The sequence below is a fragment of the Ceratina calcarata genome, unplaced genomic scaffold (assembly GCF_001652005.2).
Source record: "Ceratina calcarata isolate Rehan_Ccalc_2016 unplaced genomic scaffold, ASM165200v1 scaffold15.2, whole genome shotgun sequence".
Classification (NCBI taxonomy): domain Eukaryota; kingdom Metazoa; phylum Arthropoda; class Insecta; order Hymenoptera; family Apidae; genus Ceratina; species Ceratina calcarata.
The window spans coordinates 242,095-260,632 of NW_017136199.1; the positions used below are offsets into that span (position 1 = coordinate 242,095).

Below are 18,538 nucleotides of genomic sequence, written 5' to 3' on the forward strand. Positions count from 1 at the left end.
AAGATAAGAAAAATCCCATTTATACTTTATCTTTTTTTAAAGTTAAATGGTATTTATGAGAGGATTTTCAAAGGGTTCGCGGGTAGTCGGGTATTCCTCCATTGTCAGTGGTCATTGGATTGCGTAATATCTCGCCACAATAGGGGCCGGAGGTGCACGGTATTGCTCATTTATCCGACGATTCATTCGGTTCTGCCGGTCAATTCCCTTTCCCGTTTTTGTTTTTCTCTTCTTGTTTCCATTTTTTCGCAATACGAGCGAATCCCCGCGGTCGAATAGAACCGAGGCAGAATATCGTTCCCCCTTTTTTTTTTGCTTCGATTTAAATATACGCGTACGCGATAAACCTTGGCAATATCCGCCAAGAAATATGGTCGGATCTTTATCGGCAGGTTCGTAAACGAATCGGACTTCTGATTCTCTATGGTAGAAGAATTGATTCAACGATTTGCATCCGAGCTCCAATACGATTGAACGTCAAAAAATAATTCAGCTATTCTGTTTTAATACAAATTATTATTAAGAACATTTTCTACGTTGGGAATTAATTTTTATTGCAATTAAAATTCGATTATTCCTGATTTGAAGGGAAGATCGACTACTCTCAGACTTCTTAAAGTTCAGATAAGGAATATAATATAAAAGCGTAGATCGTAAGTGTCGACTTTTCGCGATCATCCATCGGCTTCATATGCATCCACGTGTTTACCTAGAAACGGTTAGGGAAGGGAAGGGAATTGAACGTTTGATGGAAGAGTCTTGAACGATTTTCATCTCGCGGAACTTGCTCCGCGCGCGTTCCTCTCGGAACGTGTCGGGACGGTTATATCGCCCGGTGTAACATTCAATAGTCTCGAGGATCAATTTTTATGAACACTTTGCCGCGAACGGTGCATCGGTCGGACGTTATTCCGCTTCCATAACGACGATTCATCCTTCGGGATGATCGGGAACGATTCCACCAATTCGTTCCTTAACTGCCATCGGTTGTTTGATTTTTTAGACACAAAGTATTGGTTTCGATCGATAATTTTTTTTTAACTGGAATCATTTTTTATACTGCTCATATGGTTTACTTAACAACTCCTTGGCCATTCAGGCAGCCACAATTTTTTACATGTGTACGTTTTAACTTTCTTAATTCTACGTAAAATAATTTTACAATACAATGAGTTTAAGTTAATATAATACGATAATTTAGCTTATTGCCCTTATCTCTTCAAGCTTCCCTTATCTTCCCTATCCTTTTATTTTTGAATTTTCTCAGTTCATGTTTCACCTGACCCCCTTTTATGCTTTTACCCCTTTTGCAATCATCTAAAGTTCTTTTTCCTTTTGTCTTTGACCTAGTACAAAAAAATATACTTATTGCTATTCTTTTTCTGCACTCTTCCACTCTTTTCTATTCTGTAAAAAAAAAATTCTTCTTTTCTCTCACCTCAGCTTCTCTTAGCTCTTGCCATTTAATTCTTTCCCCTTCTGTCCACATTTCCTTACACTCTATTCTCAGATTCTTCTCATTACTTCTTTCTCCTTTGACCCTATCTACAGCTTTTCTTTCTATTCTTCTAATCTCAGAAGAGAGGCAATGTTCTATGTACATCTTTCTCTGTCTTTAATTCCTTAACATGTAATGAAATTTCATAAAAATCTGTACGTCCTTAAAAAGATTCTGTAGAAAGAGCTATTTTTCATACTTGCATATGAAGGGGTAAAAGCCCTAATATGTACTTTAAGCCAGTTCTCAACGAAATTCTGACATGCACTACGAACGCTAATACGTTTAAAGAAAACATGAAGTGAATCCTAACTCATTTATCTTGCAAACTAATAGCAGCATAATGTAGCCATGTTAACAGAACAGTTGTACCATTTCCGGTACTTTCAATTACGAGAAGTGAATCACATCACTATGACTTTTACCTCTTCATGCAGTAAATTGAACTGCAACGGGAGAAAATACTGTCTACCACATTAATAATTTATTAATCGACGAGGTCGAGGAGTTAGACTCGAAGTTGACGAATCCATGAATGATAATCCCGGCTGAAAACTGTTATTCTCGACGTGATTAATTGTTTTCTGAAAGCCGAGTCAGCTATCGTAATTAACCTCGTTTTTACCGAGGTCCGTTACTTAACGTTTCGCGTGTTGCAGTCATAACGTGAGATAACACGATAAGCCGAGCAATCGTTCCAGTTTGCTCGGTTTATCGTGCGCGGCGTACATGTAACGAGGAATTTTATCATCAAGGAACCCGAGATGCGAAGGTTAGTTAACATCGTACCCGTTAATTAAGGCAAACTCAACAATCCCGGCTTGTCACATCTGTTAAGAAGCTATTAGTTCTGTGTACTTTCTCCGATCTCTACCACTTCGACGTTTCTCGTCATCGTTCAGACAGAATTTATTATAAAAAAGTGGCATCAATTTTCCTGTGAAGAACCCCGAAATAATGTTTTATGCTACGAGCTGAATACAGACTCGTAGCTTTATTAAATCCAGCGATTCAATTTTACCCACGGGTCTTACGAAGCGGAGACTCTGGAAATTGACAGACTTAATGAAAACCACCGAGCGGAGATTCATCTTTTTTTTTTTCTTTTTACCTCACACCCTTTTCACTGCCTTCGTATATTTCCTGACATGGCACGAGCATGCGTCGGCGATTATTCGATTAGGAGCTTTTAAAGGCCGCGTAATGCTCTTAAACCGGCCAGTGTCGGGCACGTCGCGCTTGCAGCGAGTGAAAGCAACGTAAATATATCGCTGAAAAAGCTTCCTCGCCGGAAGTAAATGAGTCTCTAACAGGAGAAGCTACCGCGGCGGCCAGAAGAATTTAAAAGCTCGGGTAAAGTTCATGGATGATTTAACTTGGTAGACTCGCAATATTTTTTGATTGCGGATGCGGGATTCAAGGGGTGGCTTAGCTTCTCTTCCTTCAGAGGATTTCGTATTGTACATCTTTCCTTAAACCGTTTCTGTTCCTCCGCGGGAGTAGAATTTATGGTACTTGCTCCTTTCTCCTCTAGTTCTACGTCGGTCAACTTCTAAACTTCTAAAATAAATAATCGATACAATTGCACATTGTTGGAACATGGGATGTGTAGTTAAATGAAATTCGATGATATTAAATTCTTTTGACTGTTGTATTTTTAAATGCATTAAAGAAATAATTATACGTGTAATGAAACGATAGAGAATTCAGGAAGATTCGAATAGTTATTAAAGTCGCGATTAGGTCACTTAGATTCTTCAGTAGGAAACATTTATTAGTTTGACGCGATGACTCTGGTATTTGAGAAAAGAAGAATGATAACAATTTTATTCGTGTAAGGAAATGATAGAAGATAAGCAGTTATCAAAGTCTTGAGACGACATTAGATTCTGAAAGAGCATTCATTAGTTTTACACGATTTGCTTTTCGTTTCTTGTATTGGAGACGAGTATCTGATGAATCGTTTGGAATTACAGTGTTACGATTCGTTCTACCATTCGTTTACCGGTTGCAACTATTTAAACTGGTCAGCGATAATCGCGCTGCGCTTCCTGTTGCATCGGATACCTGCCGGGCGCGAATTCTTTATCAGCACTGGATTGGCGAATTCTTTTCTCACGTCTTGAGTGCCTTAATCGAGCCACGTTAGCTGCCGTTTAACACGGTTGCTCTAAAATTTACGCGTAAACGCGTGCAATTGGTTATAATTTGCATGACCGTGGAATGAACATTTACACCGGTAATTAATTTTTAATTGTCACATTATTCGCCAGTTGGCCTCTAATTAAGTATGTATTGGATATATAGTCAATACCAAAAGTTTATGTACTTTACAAAAACGCATTTCCTGTAATTAAAAATAGTGCATTTTTCTTCTAATTTCGATATTTAATGAGTTACATATGATTATTTGGCATTTTATTGATGTTGACAAAATCCGACCATTCTCCAGCGTCGAAACGGCGAACTTTTGGAAAAAATTTCGTTTTTCCTCAATAACTCCTAAACTGTAGGTCCTACAGGAAAATTGCATACGACCTTTCTTGTAGAGGACGACGAGATCTACAATTTCTGTATAAAAAGTTTTCGCTAGCATTAATAGTTTACGAGTTATTTCCAAAAAACGAAAAAACAGTTTTATGCAAATTACTCGATAACTATTGAAGCTAGCGAAAACTTTTTATATGGAAATTGTAGATCTCGTTGTCCTCTACAAGAAAGGTCATATGCAATTTTTTCGTATGTCCAACGGTTTGAGAGTTATTGGCCAAAAACGAAAATTTGGAAGAAATTGAAGGGGTGTACCCCTTGGAAAAATGTTGGAAAAATCAAAAATTTTTTTTTCGCGGAATTTCGACAAATACTTCGAATATACGTTATAGGTGATACTATAACCTATGAAAAATTTGAAATCACTATAATTTTAGCTTTTTAATAGTAATAGGAATGTATAATAACAAATTCAACATGCCAGCATTGTTTAATTGTATAGCCAATACATCCTTAAGATTGTCAGTCAAGTCATCCCGATTTACGTCATAACTATTAAGATATGTTAGATATGATCTTTGATTTTCCTGACAATTTCGACGGAACCGTCACTATTTCGTTGCATGGAACGACCATAAAACAATGTTATCGGTCGTGATTAAGACTACAATTTAAAGTGTAAGTCACAAAGCCTTGTGTCCAAACATCTATAGAGGAAGAAGAAAAGCACACATGTGGCTGTAAAAATTTCGGCCCGCGCGTGCATTCATCCGCTGGAATGCAATTACGTTCCAAAAAAACCGGGGAGGGGGTTGGCAGTAAACGAAGGGAGCAGAGTTCGTTTCGGGTCAGCTGAAAAAAGACGGGGGTTCTGTTTTCTAAGTCGCTGTGGCTTCTAGCATCTGGAGGAATAAAAGCTGAGTAAACCCTCCGCTTCGTGTGTGTACTGTATACAGAGAAAAGAGAGAAGACTCTAGTCTAGATTATGGGTGCAAAGCGACGTCATGTGTTTCTCGTAACGTTGCGTCCGTCTGAAAATTTGAAAACCGAGTGGATCAAAAATTCACATATTCACATCAAATATTCAGTGAAACAGAATGTATGCATAGTTTAATAAAGACATTTTAGCTTATAGAGTAGTAAACACGAGGCTGTAGCCACGTAGTCGGTCAGAGCAAATATTCTTGCTTGATTTGAAATAGGATACTTATTTATTAACATTATCATTTGCATTTTATGGCCTCACGCACGTTTTTTATCATTCTTTTTACGAGCAGGCAATGGGAAATAGGCAATATAACAATATCTGATCCACCTCTAAAACTCACGCGTTTTGCACTGATCTGACATTTTCAAAAAGCTTTTGCATCCAGAATTAACATTTTGAAACCATAATACCTTATGACACAAACTCTTTTCAAACAGGGTCGTTTCTTTTTTTGTAAAAATCTCGTTAATTCTTTATCAGAGCACGTGTTTTTGGTGAGTCCGAAACAGTACGTCACGAGCCGATATCGCGCTAATATTAGAACCGCTTATCGGCCCCGATAGAATGGGAGGCGGAGTTTAATGGCATCGATATCTCATTTGTTTTCACCGTGCAAATAGTAAGGGTCGAGATTTTAGGGTTGGCTTTCACTGAAAAGGTTGAGGGACCCGAGTTTAATTCGAATAATCAAAGGGCTAGATATTATGACCCTCCGGGGCATCAAATTTACTAGAACTGAGATCGAATGCCACAGCGTAGTAACCTAATCAGTGTTCATGAAAAAGGACAATTTTAGACTGGGTCGATTGAAGGGTTCAACATACAATCTATGATCGAGTTAAATATTGTTTTTCGAGTCAGTGTTCTCTGGCTTTAGACATTTTTCAAGCTCTTAATCATAACAAATATCGCACGATAAATACATGTACATAATTAAAGTCGTGGTTTATGATATCTGCTGATGAATAATGCACCGGAGCAGCTGCCGTTGCCCGAATCGTTTCGGGCTAATTTAGAAGCGGAGCGAAGTAGAATAAATAGAAAGTTGGGTAAACGACAGCGTCATGCGGAAGGCTGGCACCGTGGATGAAATCATTCATTCACGTCTCTTTACATCTTTGGCCTCGTCCATTTTCTGCCTTTGCGTCCACAGTCCTGTTTAATCAATAATTCTTTTGATGTATTATCAGTCGTGACTAAAAGGGAATATTTCGAAACGACTTTTTCAATAATTCCGAATCAAAGAGGATTATTGTACATGTATCAGTGCGACCAAAAAATCGACGGAAAAGCCAGTGAACCGAGATGAACGCGTACTGAAAAAATGAATCTGTAGTAACTCTGTTACGTTTTTCCGTTTGACCAGATAAAAAGCTTTTTCTCTCTCCCGCTTATTATGATAGGAAAGATGAATTAATCAATTTCAGTGCGCATCGTACAGAGGGAAACTCGGAATGCGAGTTCCTGGCGACGATCAATAGTCAAAGGGCGTCAGGTTGCCCGAAATGTGCGTACCGAGGCCCCGGATGCTCCTTTCGAGCATGCCAGCTGTAGGCGTGCCTCCAGCCTCACGATTAGGAAACTCTTTTCATTTTCATACTTGCCGATGTACAAAAATTTCCAACTATTACGACCAGACTATAGATTTTTATGCAAAAATGGTATCATTTTTAAAAAAAATGAAATTTGCATGGAAACTATTTTTTAGTTTCTCCTCTTTATTTATTCTATTTTAAACATGCTCTGTTTCTGTATATATTATTTTCTGTATATATTTTTTTATATATTATGTGCACTTTTCCCTGCATCGTTTTTCTTATAAATACATAAAATTGATAGTCTAGTAATTTTGTGTGAATACAAGATTTGTTGGTCTCTGCAAAGTCAGATCGTGTATCCCAAGAAAATATCCAAGATTGCCTTTATACATTCACGAGGCATTGCTTTTGTTTCACGTAGTCGTGTAAAAATTGAATTACTATACTCAGTCTGTACAAAGCCAGATTATTGTAGTAGATTATTTTAACTACTAAGATAATGTATCCTAAGAAAATATCGAAGATCTACTTTACACGTTCTCGAGGCTTTTGACTTTGTTTCGTGTAGTCGTTTGTAGACCGGAAGGCAGCTTTCGGTTCAGTTCATTTATGCTTACACCAACTATCGGACGCGGCGATTCGTGCCTGAACACGCTCGAATTACGATTTTCCTTGCTCGTCCCGTGGTGCCTCGTGCGCCTAGCTTTGTGTGTTCGCAGGTGAGGTGAACGAACTTCCCGTAGTTGCAATAGGGAGTTCGAGAGAAGTTTCGCCGGCCGAGCTTTTACAGAGTTGGCTTTTTCGCCGGTAATTTTGTTACGAAGTTAAAACCCGCTTTACGCGAATTTCGTGCGACGAGTGACCCAGTCTCGGAGAGAGAGTAAACAGGGTCGTTTCTTTTTTTGTAAAAATCTCGTTAATTCTTTATCAGAGCACGTGTTTTTGGTGAGTCCGAAACAGTACGTCACGAGCCGATATCGCGCTAATATTAGAACCGCTTATCGGCCCCGATAGAATGGGAGGCGGAGTTTAATGGCATCGATATCTCATTTGTTTTCACCGTGCAAATAGTAAGGGTCGAGATTTTAGGGTTGGCTTTCACTGAAAAGGTTGAGGGACCCGAGTTTAATTCGAATAATCAAAGGGCTAGATATTATGACCCTCCGGGGCATCAAATTTACTAGAACTGAGATCGAATGCCACAGCGTAGTAACCTAATCAGTGTTCATGAAAAAGGACAATTTTAGACTGGGTCGATTGAAGGGTTCAACATACAATCTATGATCGAGTTAAATATTGTTTTTCGAGTCAGTGTTCTCTGGCTTTAGACATTTTTCAAGCTCTTAATCATAACAAATATCGCACGATAAATACATGTACATAATTAAAGTCGTGGTTTATGATATCTGCTGATGAATAATGCACCGGAGCAGCTGCCGTTGCCCGAATCGTTTCGGGCTAATTTAGAAGCGGAGCGAAGTAGAATAAATAGAAAGTTGGGTAAACGACAGCGTCATGCGGAAGGCTGGCACCGTGGATGAAATCATTCATTCACGTCTCTTTACATCTTTGGCCTCGTCCATTTTCTGCCTTTGCGTCCACAGTCCTGTTTAATCAATAATTCTTTTGATGTATTATCAGTCGTGACTAAAAGGGAATATTTCGAAACGACTTTTTCAATAATTCCGAATCAAAGAGGATTATTGTACATGTATCAGTGCGACCAAAAAATCGACGGAAAAGCCAGTGAACCGAGATGAACGCGTACTGAAAAAATGAATCTGTAGTAACTCTGTTACGTTTTTCCGTTTGACCAGATAAAAAGCTTTTTCTCTCTCCCGCTTATTATGATAGGAAAGATGAATTAATCAATTTCAGTGCGCATCGTACAGAGGGAAACTCGGAATGCGAGTTCCTGGCGACGATCAATAGTCAAAGGGCGTCAGGTTGCCCGAAATGTGCGTACCGAGGCCCCGGATGCTCCTTTCGAGCATGCCAGCTGTAGGCGTGCCTCCAGCCTCACGATTAGGAAACTCTTTTCATTTTCATACTTGCCGATGTACAAAAATTTCCAACTATTACGACCAGACTATAGATTTTTATGCAAAAATGGTATCATTTTTAAAAAAAATGAAATTTGCATGGAAACTATTTTTTAGTTTCTCCTCTTTATTTATTCTATTTTAAACATGCTCTGTTTCTGTATATATTATTTTCTGTATATATTTTTTTATATATTATGTGCACTTTTCCCTGCATCGTTTTTCTTATAAATACATAAAATTGATAGTCTAGTAATTTTGTGTGAATACAAGATTTGTTGGTCTCTGCAAAGTCAGATCGTGTATCCCAAGAAAATATCCAAGATTGCCTTTATACATTCACGAGGCATTGCTTTTGTTTCACGTAGTCGTGTAAAAATTGAATTACTATACTCAGTCTGTACAAAGCCAGATTATTGTAGTAGATTATTTTAACTACTAAGATAATGTATCCTAAGAAAATATCGAAGATCTACTTTACACGTTCTCGAGGCTTTTGACTTTGTTTCGTGTAGTCGTTTGTAGACCGGAAGGCAGCTTTCGGTTCAGTTCATTTATGCTTACACCAACTATCGGACGCGGCGATTCGTGCCTGAACACGCTCGAATTACGATTTTCCTTGCTCGTCCCGTGGTGCCTCGTGCGCCTAGCTTTGTGTGTTCGCAGGTGAGGTGAACGAACTTCCCGTAGTTGCAATAGGGAGTTCGAGAGAAGTTTCGCCGGCCGAGCTTTTACAGAGTTGGCTTTTTCGCCGGTAATTTTGTTACGAAGTTAAAACCCGCTTTACGCGAATTTCGTGCGACGAGTGACCCAGTCTCGGAGAGAGAGTTACACCCTATCACGAGTGAATATTATCCCATCGAAGCCCGATTAGTTTCGCAACGCGTAAGACTATTACTCCGATCCTCTTATCTAGTCAAACGTAAATAAGTTGACAATGTTGTTGAACAGACATATTATAAATACACCGGGAATAAGAAAGCAACGCTCGAGTCACGGTTAAAAATAGTCCCGCGACTCGTTAAAAAAGAAATAAACGATCTGTCTTCTCGTGGAACGCTAAATTCCTGCGGAAGTTTGAACTTTCCATCGTAAATTACTGAGGACGTTAAAAGGGAAAACGAAAAAGCTGGCGAACAAAGACATTCTTCAAGCCGGTTAAGTGGTAGGTCTCAGGATATAAACGATCGGAATCGCAAGCCGCGTTAGCAGAAGAACAGGCGAAAGCTTACGAAGAAGAACAAGGCATCGATTGTTCGGGGAAGCAATAACTTTGTCTATTCACTCAGGCCGGAGGCGTGCATAAGCGGCTTCGTATTACAAAATTACTCCGCGTATTTGTCGACTTGTGAGTTGATCGTTTGCGATGTCGCTAAACCGAAACAGGCTCGATCGCGATTAAGTGGAACGCAATTATGAACGCCGTGGCGTTTTTCAACATTCGCCATTCTGCATTTCCACTCATGTAACATTTTGCATCTAAAATTAACAATTTGATATTATTATTTTATGAGGGAAATTTTGTCGACTGATACCATGTGTGTTCTATTTTTGCATAAATGTCCGATTTATGAACTACGAATTGCTGATGAAAAGGTACTTGTTTAATAAATTAGCAACCGAATTAATAGTCGAGTCATAAAATCATACAGTATGAACAGTAATACTGATAACAATTAAAGGTCTATTCTATCCCATGTAAACCTATCATTTCCCCTAGCTATCTTGTTTGAATTTCGAATTGTAATCTCACGCGGTAGATAAGCGGTTGACCGCGTGTTGATTCAGTTTAGATTGAAAATGTTGACACTGTACCTGCATCCAAGGAAATATCGCAGGTGCCACTGAATGAATGCATCGGTAACGAGCTGACAAATGCTGTCCGTTAACCTTATTTCAGAATCAGTGGCGACTTACGCGTTGATTCAGGCTGATTCAACTTAATTGACGTTCGCTTTGTGCACGGTTTCGCCACGTGACGCGAAAACCCATGAAAAGTTCTGATTCTTTCCCACGCTTCAAGCGAGTCAAATTAGACGTGGCATAGTCAGAGAATTGCAACGGTAGTGTTACTCAATATCTATTGTTTCTAATTACATATTTAATAAGGAGGGAGCTTTGACCCGACCCATTGAGGTTGTATGGGTCGTAAGGTCTCTATTAGAAGTTGTAGAAATGTGATAAGAAGCTGTGTAATATTTAAAGAGATACACTTTTAGGAAAATCATATCGAATCGATTTTACTTATAAATGCTAGGAAAGTCAGGTGTGACTAACTTAGTCCCTTGAAACGTGTATTAACAATTATAAAAAATTACAAAATTCTCTCATTTTTAACGGTTTCTCATTGTTTTTATTTAAGGGCTCATGCAATCTGAATAATTTGCATTCAGCTGAGCGTTAGTACGACGATGCATTTAACTGTAACGCGTCTAATCATGGGACGGGCAAGGGATATTAAACCACATAGTTATACCCTAATAAAATGAGTGGTCAGCGGTATCGGTATTCGCAACCAATATCAGCGAATGGGTTAATAACGCGAGAGAGCGGGAGGGCACGCGTGTTAATATCGATTCGCGAGTATTCGGGGTGGAAGAGGAGGAGGAGGAGGTGGACACGCGGGGTGCGTCGCGACGCGTCGCCTCGCCTAGCCTGGCGTCCAGCGATCGCTTTTTGCCCCTTTTTAATCGGTCTCGTACGCCGACACGAATCGATACCATCTCGCGCCTCCATTCCGCCTACCTGTCTGCGTGCTCTCGCGAAGATTTTGATATATATATTTTTTTCCGTAAATATTTGCACACCAGCCGGTGACAGCGTCCAGACATATTTTTTTTTCGAAAAATAAACTCGACATTGTGCCGTTCCCCCGGGTTCTATTGAACATTTCGATTCACCTTTCACGTGCATTGGCGAAGTCTCGCAATTTTTAACAGTACCCATTTCAGTACACGTCATTTTTAAAAGTCTCGTGTACGTAATGAATACACCGCAGATTTTATGCATTTATAAGGAAATATAATGTGCAGAGAGTAAAAATACTGCGTGTAATATATGAAAGTATACAAAGTACTAAAAGCAAAATGTATGGTATTTAACTCTTTCAGGCACACTATTTTAAAGATAAAGAAATCCAAGTTGCAGAGAATTCTAAATAACTTCAGATAAAACTTTAAATAAAATATTAAACTGTGTGTTACTTTGAGTAATCTCAACTTTTCGAGGAGGATTAAACAGAAGCTAAGCAAAAGTTGGAACAGTTTTTAATCTGCCTAACTCCAAAGAGTTAAGTAATTATTTGAAATACATTTCTATTTGTTCTATATAAAATTCATTCCAGAAGAGGTCGAATTGCCAAAAGGATTTAATTTGTCGAACGCAGTAATAAATTCGTAGCAATTCGACTGCGAATTTTAGGCATTTATAAAAAAGAATATAAATACTGTGAGTACTGAAAGTACATATTGTAATACTTAAATCAGACGAAATACTAAAGACAAATGTATAATTTAAATGATGAAGGATATGATTATATCTGGAAATGAATTATTTATTGAATATCTTAATTCGTATAAAAAACAGCAGTCTAGCGACGAGATTCTAGTGGTTTCCAAGTTAATTACTTGAGATTCCCGATCAGTTCTCGGAATGTATTACAGCAGATTCGAACTGGGAATTTCACTGCTGCATTTGCAGTTCTTCAACGAATCTTCTTGCAACTCCACCCAGACGCAATCAAACTTCGAAGACCCGCGTTTCCTCCCAATGTTTGTTCAAGACTTCAACTTCCATTTGGTATCCATCCCACTGTTCTCAAAAGTCAAGGAAATTTTTCTTTTCAAAATTGAATCCCTGGTCCAACATCCTCTTCCATCAGTCTCTCGTTTCCTCAATCTAATTTCAGCTTTACATGCGACGATAAAAATATAAGCTGGCTCATTCAAAGATTTATAATTAGACATTGTGCAGTTATAAGAAAGTGCAAAGAATATAAATACCGTATGTGACGCACAACAATATTTTTAATATACCAATATTTTTATATTATGTATTAGATTTATACAAAACTACAAAATTCTATTATTGTCGCATTCATATTTTTCCATAAGTCAAATCAAAATTCTGTCATTCGACATGAGAATTCAAGATGTAATAACCTTTTTAATAGGCTCGCAAAATTTCTAAAATTTTGTACTGTGTTTTATTAATGCAATATTTTTGTTGAAATTTCAATACTTTGTCATTGTTTTATGTAAGTGTTTATACAATTTTAAGAGGAAACCACGAAGATCGCCGTGACGGGTAATAGGAATTTCGATCAGATGGCGATCACGCAACGATGGCAATGTAGAGAGTAGTCGGTGTCCGGAAACGCAATTTCGCCAAGTGATCTCCGGGCGTCTTTATTATCACGGCCGTGTCCTACATATCGTTCAATAATTGCAATGCAAATTAGACATTTGCATGCGGGCATAATACACGCTGCTCAGCTGATTTGCATGCAGAAGGAAATCCTATTCGTGTGCCCGACGTAAAAACGAAGTTACCATCGTCTACCATGCCCCACCTAATTATTAACTAGAAATCGAGTATCCCTTTCTCGTCTTACCTTCTATCCATCGTATTAAAGCTGTATGAACCTTAAGGTCTCTGTCAAAGGTTTCAAAAATGTGATAAAACGCTGTGTCCAATATTTGAACATAATAAATAAGTTTAATAATTTTCATAACTATTTTTTAAACTGGAAAATAATTGTTCGTACAACTGCTACTAAGTATAGATCCAGTGTTGTCGGCGTTGACGTGTCGAAGGTCGAAAAAATCGCCTCGCACCTTTAGACTTAAGTCCAAATGTTAGTCACTCCCGCGTAATCCAATCTGAAAACCAAAAAACAGGCTGACTCAAGTTAACCGCAGGTATTAAAAATCGTTGCTTGTACCGCGAATTCTTAGTTTCTTTCCAACCGACGTATGGATAAAACCGGCTCGTATTCTAAGAACAATAAAATACATATTACGCCAGTTCAGTATCGACCCTGTGAATTACGACCCTTGTGGGAGTGTTCAGGTAATTCCTCAGCGAAATTCACGATATTCTCGCGTACCTCCTAATTATTCTCTGAACGCTGTCTCGTGCGGCTACTATTGGCTTCGCCCTGAAAGCAACTCGCGTTCTTCAATCAATCAGCTTAACCTTTGGGAGAGAACAATGGCACGTTGAATGGCATCATATTCCACGACAACGTTCTTGTCGAATCAAAGTGAATCGCGTTCTGAAGTAAGCAACTCGGCATACTCAACACAACTGAACATACTTTACCTACAGCTGTAAGTCACAACCACCGTTCCCGTTTTTAAGCCTCCCAAGAAATGAATAATACTGCGTTCATATACAAATTTCTACATTATTTGATACACAGGGTGTCTCAGTTAAAGGAAGCTACCCAAATATCGTCTTTTATGTTATGAAAAATATTTCATAGCATGATTCAGATCTAAAAAATTCACAGATGTACTACTGTACGAGTAATAAATATTGCAAATTGAGATAAACGTGTATCATTTGAATAAACGATTAAAAAACGGAAAGAATTTTTGTTACAAGATATTCTTCTTTCGAAATCATTTATACATAAAGGTTTTTCGTAATATAGTGAATAGAACAAATATTTAGATGACCTCCTTTAGTTGAGACACCCTGTATTTCAATCACAGGAAATTTATTTTTATAAAATGCATACACGTTTCGCGGAATATCTTTATGTACATATTGTATTTTTTAAGGCATTTATATTTCTCGTAAGCAGCCTGGCTGCGAGTATTGTAGGCGCCTGTAACGATTACAAAAGTCCGGAGACGTATGCAAATGCAGACGCGAACTCGATTGTCTCCACCTACGACCCTGCGAGCCTTCTGGTACCATTGACCGTCTTCAGCGTTTCCTAGAACGGGCCACTGGTACATATAATACATAAATTGCGTCGGCCTCCTTTCGATTAACGTGTAACTCGATTTATGCGCCGTTTAACCGGCCGAGCTTCCATTACGGATTCTAGTCTACCGAGTAAAGACATATATTATTATAGTTTATTTCCCTCCGCGTACAATCAAAGCAGAGATTGAGAAACGTCTCATGAGACAGAATCTCGACTTATTTTATATTAAAACGAAGCAGCAAACATAATTCTTTGTTGGATACCGTCGCACGTAAATACAAAATCTCGAGTTGTACGTATCCGAGATCGATTTGCAAGTACAATTGGTATAGAGAGGAAAGTTCGCCAATTATGAACAAATGATATGGGTCATCAAATCGTAAGTTGAAGAAGAATATCTCTGAATCCGGCACAATGGGAGGTTTGTTCTGGAAGGCGGGTCACGGCTGCGTCACAATGCTGTTTTGTTATAATCCGTCGTGAACCGTGCGTATCGCGTCTTGCTCTAAAGTGGCGAGGGTCAGAGGTGAACCAGCGAAATGGGTCATGGTACACGCGCTGGTGACAATGCGCCGGTCACGTGATGCAGTCGCTGAAAGGAGACCACGTGAGCTAATTAAAACCGTTCTTATCGGTTACGATAGACGCCACTGTTTCATTCTTAATCGTTATCTGAGAGTAGTAATAATAATCATTTCATGACCGAACGTATTACATCATAAGTTCATTCGAACTGCGATTTTGTTGGGGAGTCATGATTAGATTGTGGATTTTAGTGCGATTTATAGAAAAATTTTATCTGTCGAAGATAGCAAAAGTGCTTGTGAATAAGAATATACAAATATTAAAAGTTAAATCCATTTGAATGATCAAAGAAAAATGTCTGAAATGAATTTTTTGAGCAGATGCGAAAAACGATTTATTTTTCATAAAAATCTATAGTCATGATTAATGAAAAGACCGTAAGGGGTTGAACGCGAATGAGATTGGAATAGAAATTTGATCTGTGAATGAGAACCCAGTCACCGTAATTTCATTGATAAATCGTAAACGAGAGGCCATCGGGCGAATAGAACAGGCGAAATCGAATGGAAGCGAAGGGAAAAGAGAATGAATTCCTTCTCGTCGATCTAGTTAGCCGATCGGTAACGCGGCTGGTAGCTGAATTAGCTCGGATGAAAAGGATCACGGGCCTGGTTTATTTCTCCATGAAAGGCAACGTCGACTTAACTGCGGAGTTCTCATCGTTCGGCCCCCGGCAATTAATGGCGCGCGGTCCACGACGGGCAATAAGAGGAAATAAAAATGCAATGAAAGCCTTTATTGGCTATCATTGGCCCCGGCTGCTGGACGCAGCATTCGGCGCACCAAAACCCGATCCCATTGTTCCTCTGGTAAATACCTGCGGAAACGGAAAAGGAAAAAGAGCGGAGTGACTTACGAGCTGAGAAAACGCGACCCGTTGAATCGTACTCCGAATTAATTCCCATCGATTCCGTAACGATTAAACCTATCGCTGTTAACAGAATTTGGATCGAATGAACTTTAATGAACAAACTAGTAGCGTTAATTAAATTTGTATTCTTGTGTTCGATAAGGGAGCGTTATGTGACGAGCATCAATATGTAGATACGATTTGACTGTGCTTAAGGTTGTGTCGTAAGATTTCTAGTAAAATTTTCAGAAATACGATAAAACTCTTGCTCGAGGGAAAATCCGAAGGTTATAATAAACATAAAAAACCTTACTAATTATTGCATCAATAACGTTAATATCTAATTTTGCATCACGCAGGATGTTCTCAAGAGCACACAATTATAGTTACATAAAAATAATTATTTTTATATTAATAGATCGTTCTACAGGAAGTAGAGACGAGGAAAAAATGTACATGAACATCAAACGGTCACGGTTGAATAATATTAGCCGAGGAAAAAATGAATAACATCCACAGTTTACTTATTGTTAATGCTACTATTAAAGATGTAAAAGATGCTCTAGAAGTTGTTTTATCATTTGCTTCCAGGCGCTCCAGCATGATATGATAGCAGCGACGAAGGAAAGCTCCCCCTAATGAAGATGAAGAATCCTTGCGTCCTGGCGTGGTTCCTGCTTCTGCCCGCGGTGCTGGGCTTCACTTTGCAGGAGGACGACCTAGTTTTCGACGACGTCGGCGAAGAGAGCAGCAGCACCAGTGGGAGCAGCAGCATCAGCAGCAGCAGTAGTACAGCAGCAACTGTGGTCACCCGTCGCTATGACGAGTACAAGACCAGTTGGCACGAGCAGAAACATCATCCCTACGACGTAAAAAGACACCCGTTCGACAGGTTGTCCAACGTTCCACACGTAGTCGTGCCCGTTGGCCACGTGCTCAAGCTCAGAGTACACCGGGAAGCATTCAGCGGACCCGACGACTACTACGAGGTGAGAATCCTTTTCCTTTTTCGATTGCCACTTTTTTTTTACTTGAGTCTTTAACCCTGGACGCTGGCCAACCAGGTGAAGCCAATTGCTACGCTCAACTGTTGCGGATTTATTTGTTTGACTTGTTAGTATCTTCTTAACTTCGGTTTTGAATGGAACGGCCGTGTTCTGGCCATTGGAGTCCGAGTATTCATAGCGACTAGTTACAAGGACGACCAAAATTGTACAGCTAAGTAGATTTCCGAAGTACGTGCTCGCGTGCAGCGCTATACCGTCTGATAAACTCCTGCAGTTCCAACTTAAGAATTCTTGTCTTTAATTCCAAACTCGAAGTTGAACAATAAATTACTTGGCGTATTTCCAAGAAAATTCATTCCTCTATATCTCTACGAATAAAAAAATTACCGAACGTCTCTGAAGAGAAATTAAGTAGGGAGACGGCTGGCTTTTTAAATCCTTCTAGACGGACAGTATCCTAATGCCTTAATTTGTCGAACAAGAAGAGGGCGAGAGAAGTCGAGGCTTCGTTTCGGTTAAACCCTGGATTGTAGCCAAATTTCATACCTTGATCCTAATGTACTTACTCTCTCCATGTTCTTTCTATTTTCCTCTTTTAACATTTGTGCCAATAACGCCAAGAATCTACATACCTGATTCAATTTACAGGAAATTAATTGCCCTAAGTCTGCTTTCAGAACATTCCAAAAATCATAACTGGTATTATTATAATCCTTAGTCTGTCTAAAAAAGTTTAGCGACCCCAGCTCTGAATTCTGAATACTGTTTCTTCATAGCTATACTACCTCTGTTTAGAACACTAATTTTTAACACTTTTCGGCTTCGACAATTTTTGCGATTCGCACGTGTTACGCAATGGATTGCCCTTCTAATGCGTGAAAGTTCACAAAGCAATGAACGAAACAGTTTTTAACACATTTCACATAGTAACCTTCGTCTATTGAAACTAACAGGAAGTAAAAAATTTAGTTACCAGACGCTAAAATGCGAAGATAATCAATTCGGAATTATTGACCTTAAGGTTGTATGAACCCTTGCAGAGATCTTACGGCTCATACAACTTTAAGCTAACTGAACAGAAAATGTATAATTATTTCCTGGCAGAAGTAACTAATATCATCTGTAAACTAAAGTTATGCTGAACCTGAGGTTCATCGTTCTTATCTCGTGTGTGTAAAAAAACAGTTGTTCGACCCGGATGGTAACAGACTGCTGCAATGGTTGTACTGGGACGACGCCGCGTCGACTCTGATGGGCATCCCGACGAAGAAGGACGTTGGCATCCATCATCTGAGCGTGAAGGTGAAGGACAAGCACGACGACACTGCGAAGGACCTGTTCGTCGTTCAAGTGGTCCCGGAGAATCACGAGCAAGTGAAGCACAGGGATGGGAAGGTAAGGTTCTCGTTATCTCATAAAAGCTCGCCGATGCCAAGCTTATCGTAAACCGCGGAAACGGAAGCGTGCCATTGGCAACTGTTCAAACGACTCGACTCCTACAGGGACAACAGGTACCTCGCAGGATCGATCGTGAGGACTTTGTAATCGTTCGACAAACTTCTTTATTTATTAAGGCGTTTACAATATTTTTTTAGTTGAATT

At 39.2% G+C, this 18,538-nt stretch overlaps 1 protein-coding gene across 5 annotated transcripts in view; it reads left to right on the forward strand.

The window, feature by feature from the left end:
- Positions 1-18,538, forward strand: part of LOC108632004 (dystroglycan) — a 101,160-nt gene that overhangs the window by 68,551 nt on the left and 14,071 nt on the right. For 3 of the 5 annotated variants that reach the window (XM_026819339.1, XM_018036293.2, XM_026819342.1), the window contains exons 3-4: positions 16,521-16,918; positions 18,122-18,331. In XM_026819339.1, the coding sequence (XP_026675140.1) occupies positions 16,568-16,918; positions 18,122-18,331 (561 nt within the window). In that variant the 5' untranslated portion in view covers positions 16,521-16,567. Of the gene's footprint in view, positions 1-13,539; positions 13,627-13,669; positions 13,887-16,520; positions 16,919-18,121; positions 18,332-18,538 lie in introns of those variants that run through there. The other 2 variants (XM_026819340.1, XM_026819341.1) reach the window with 2 other exon arrangements.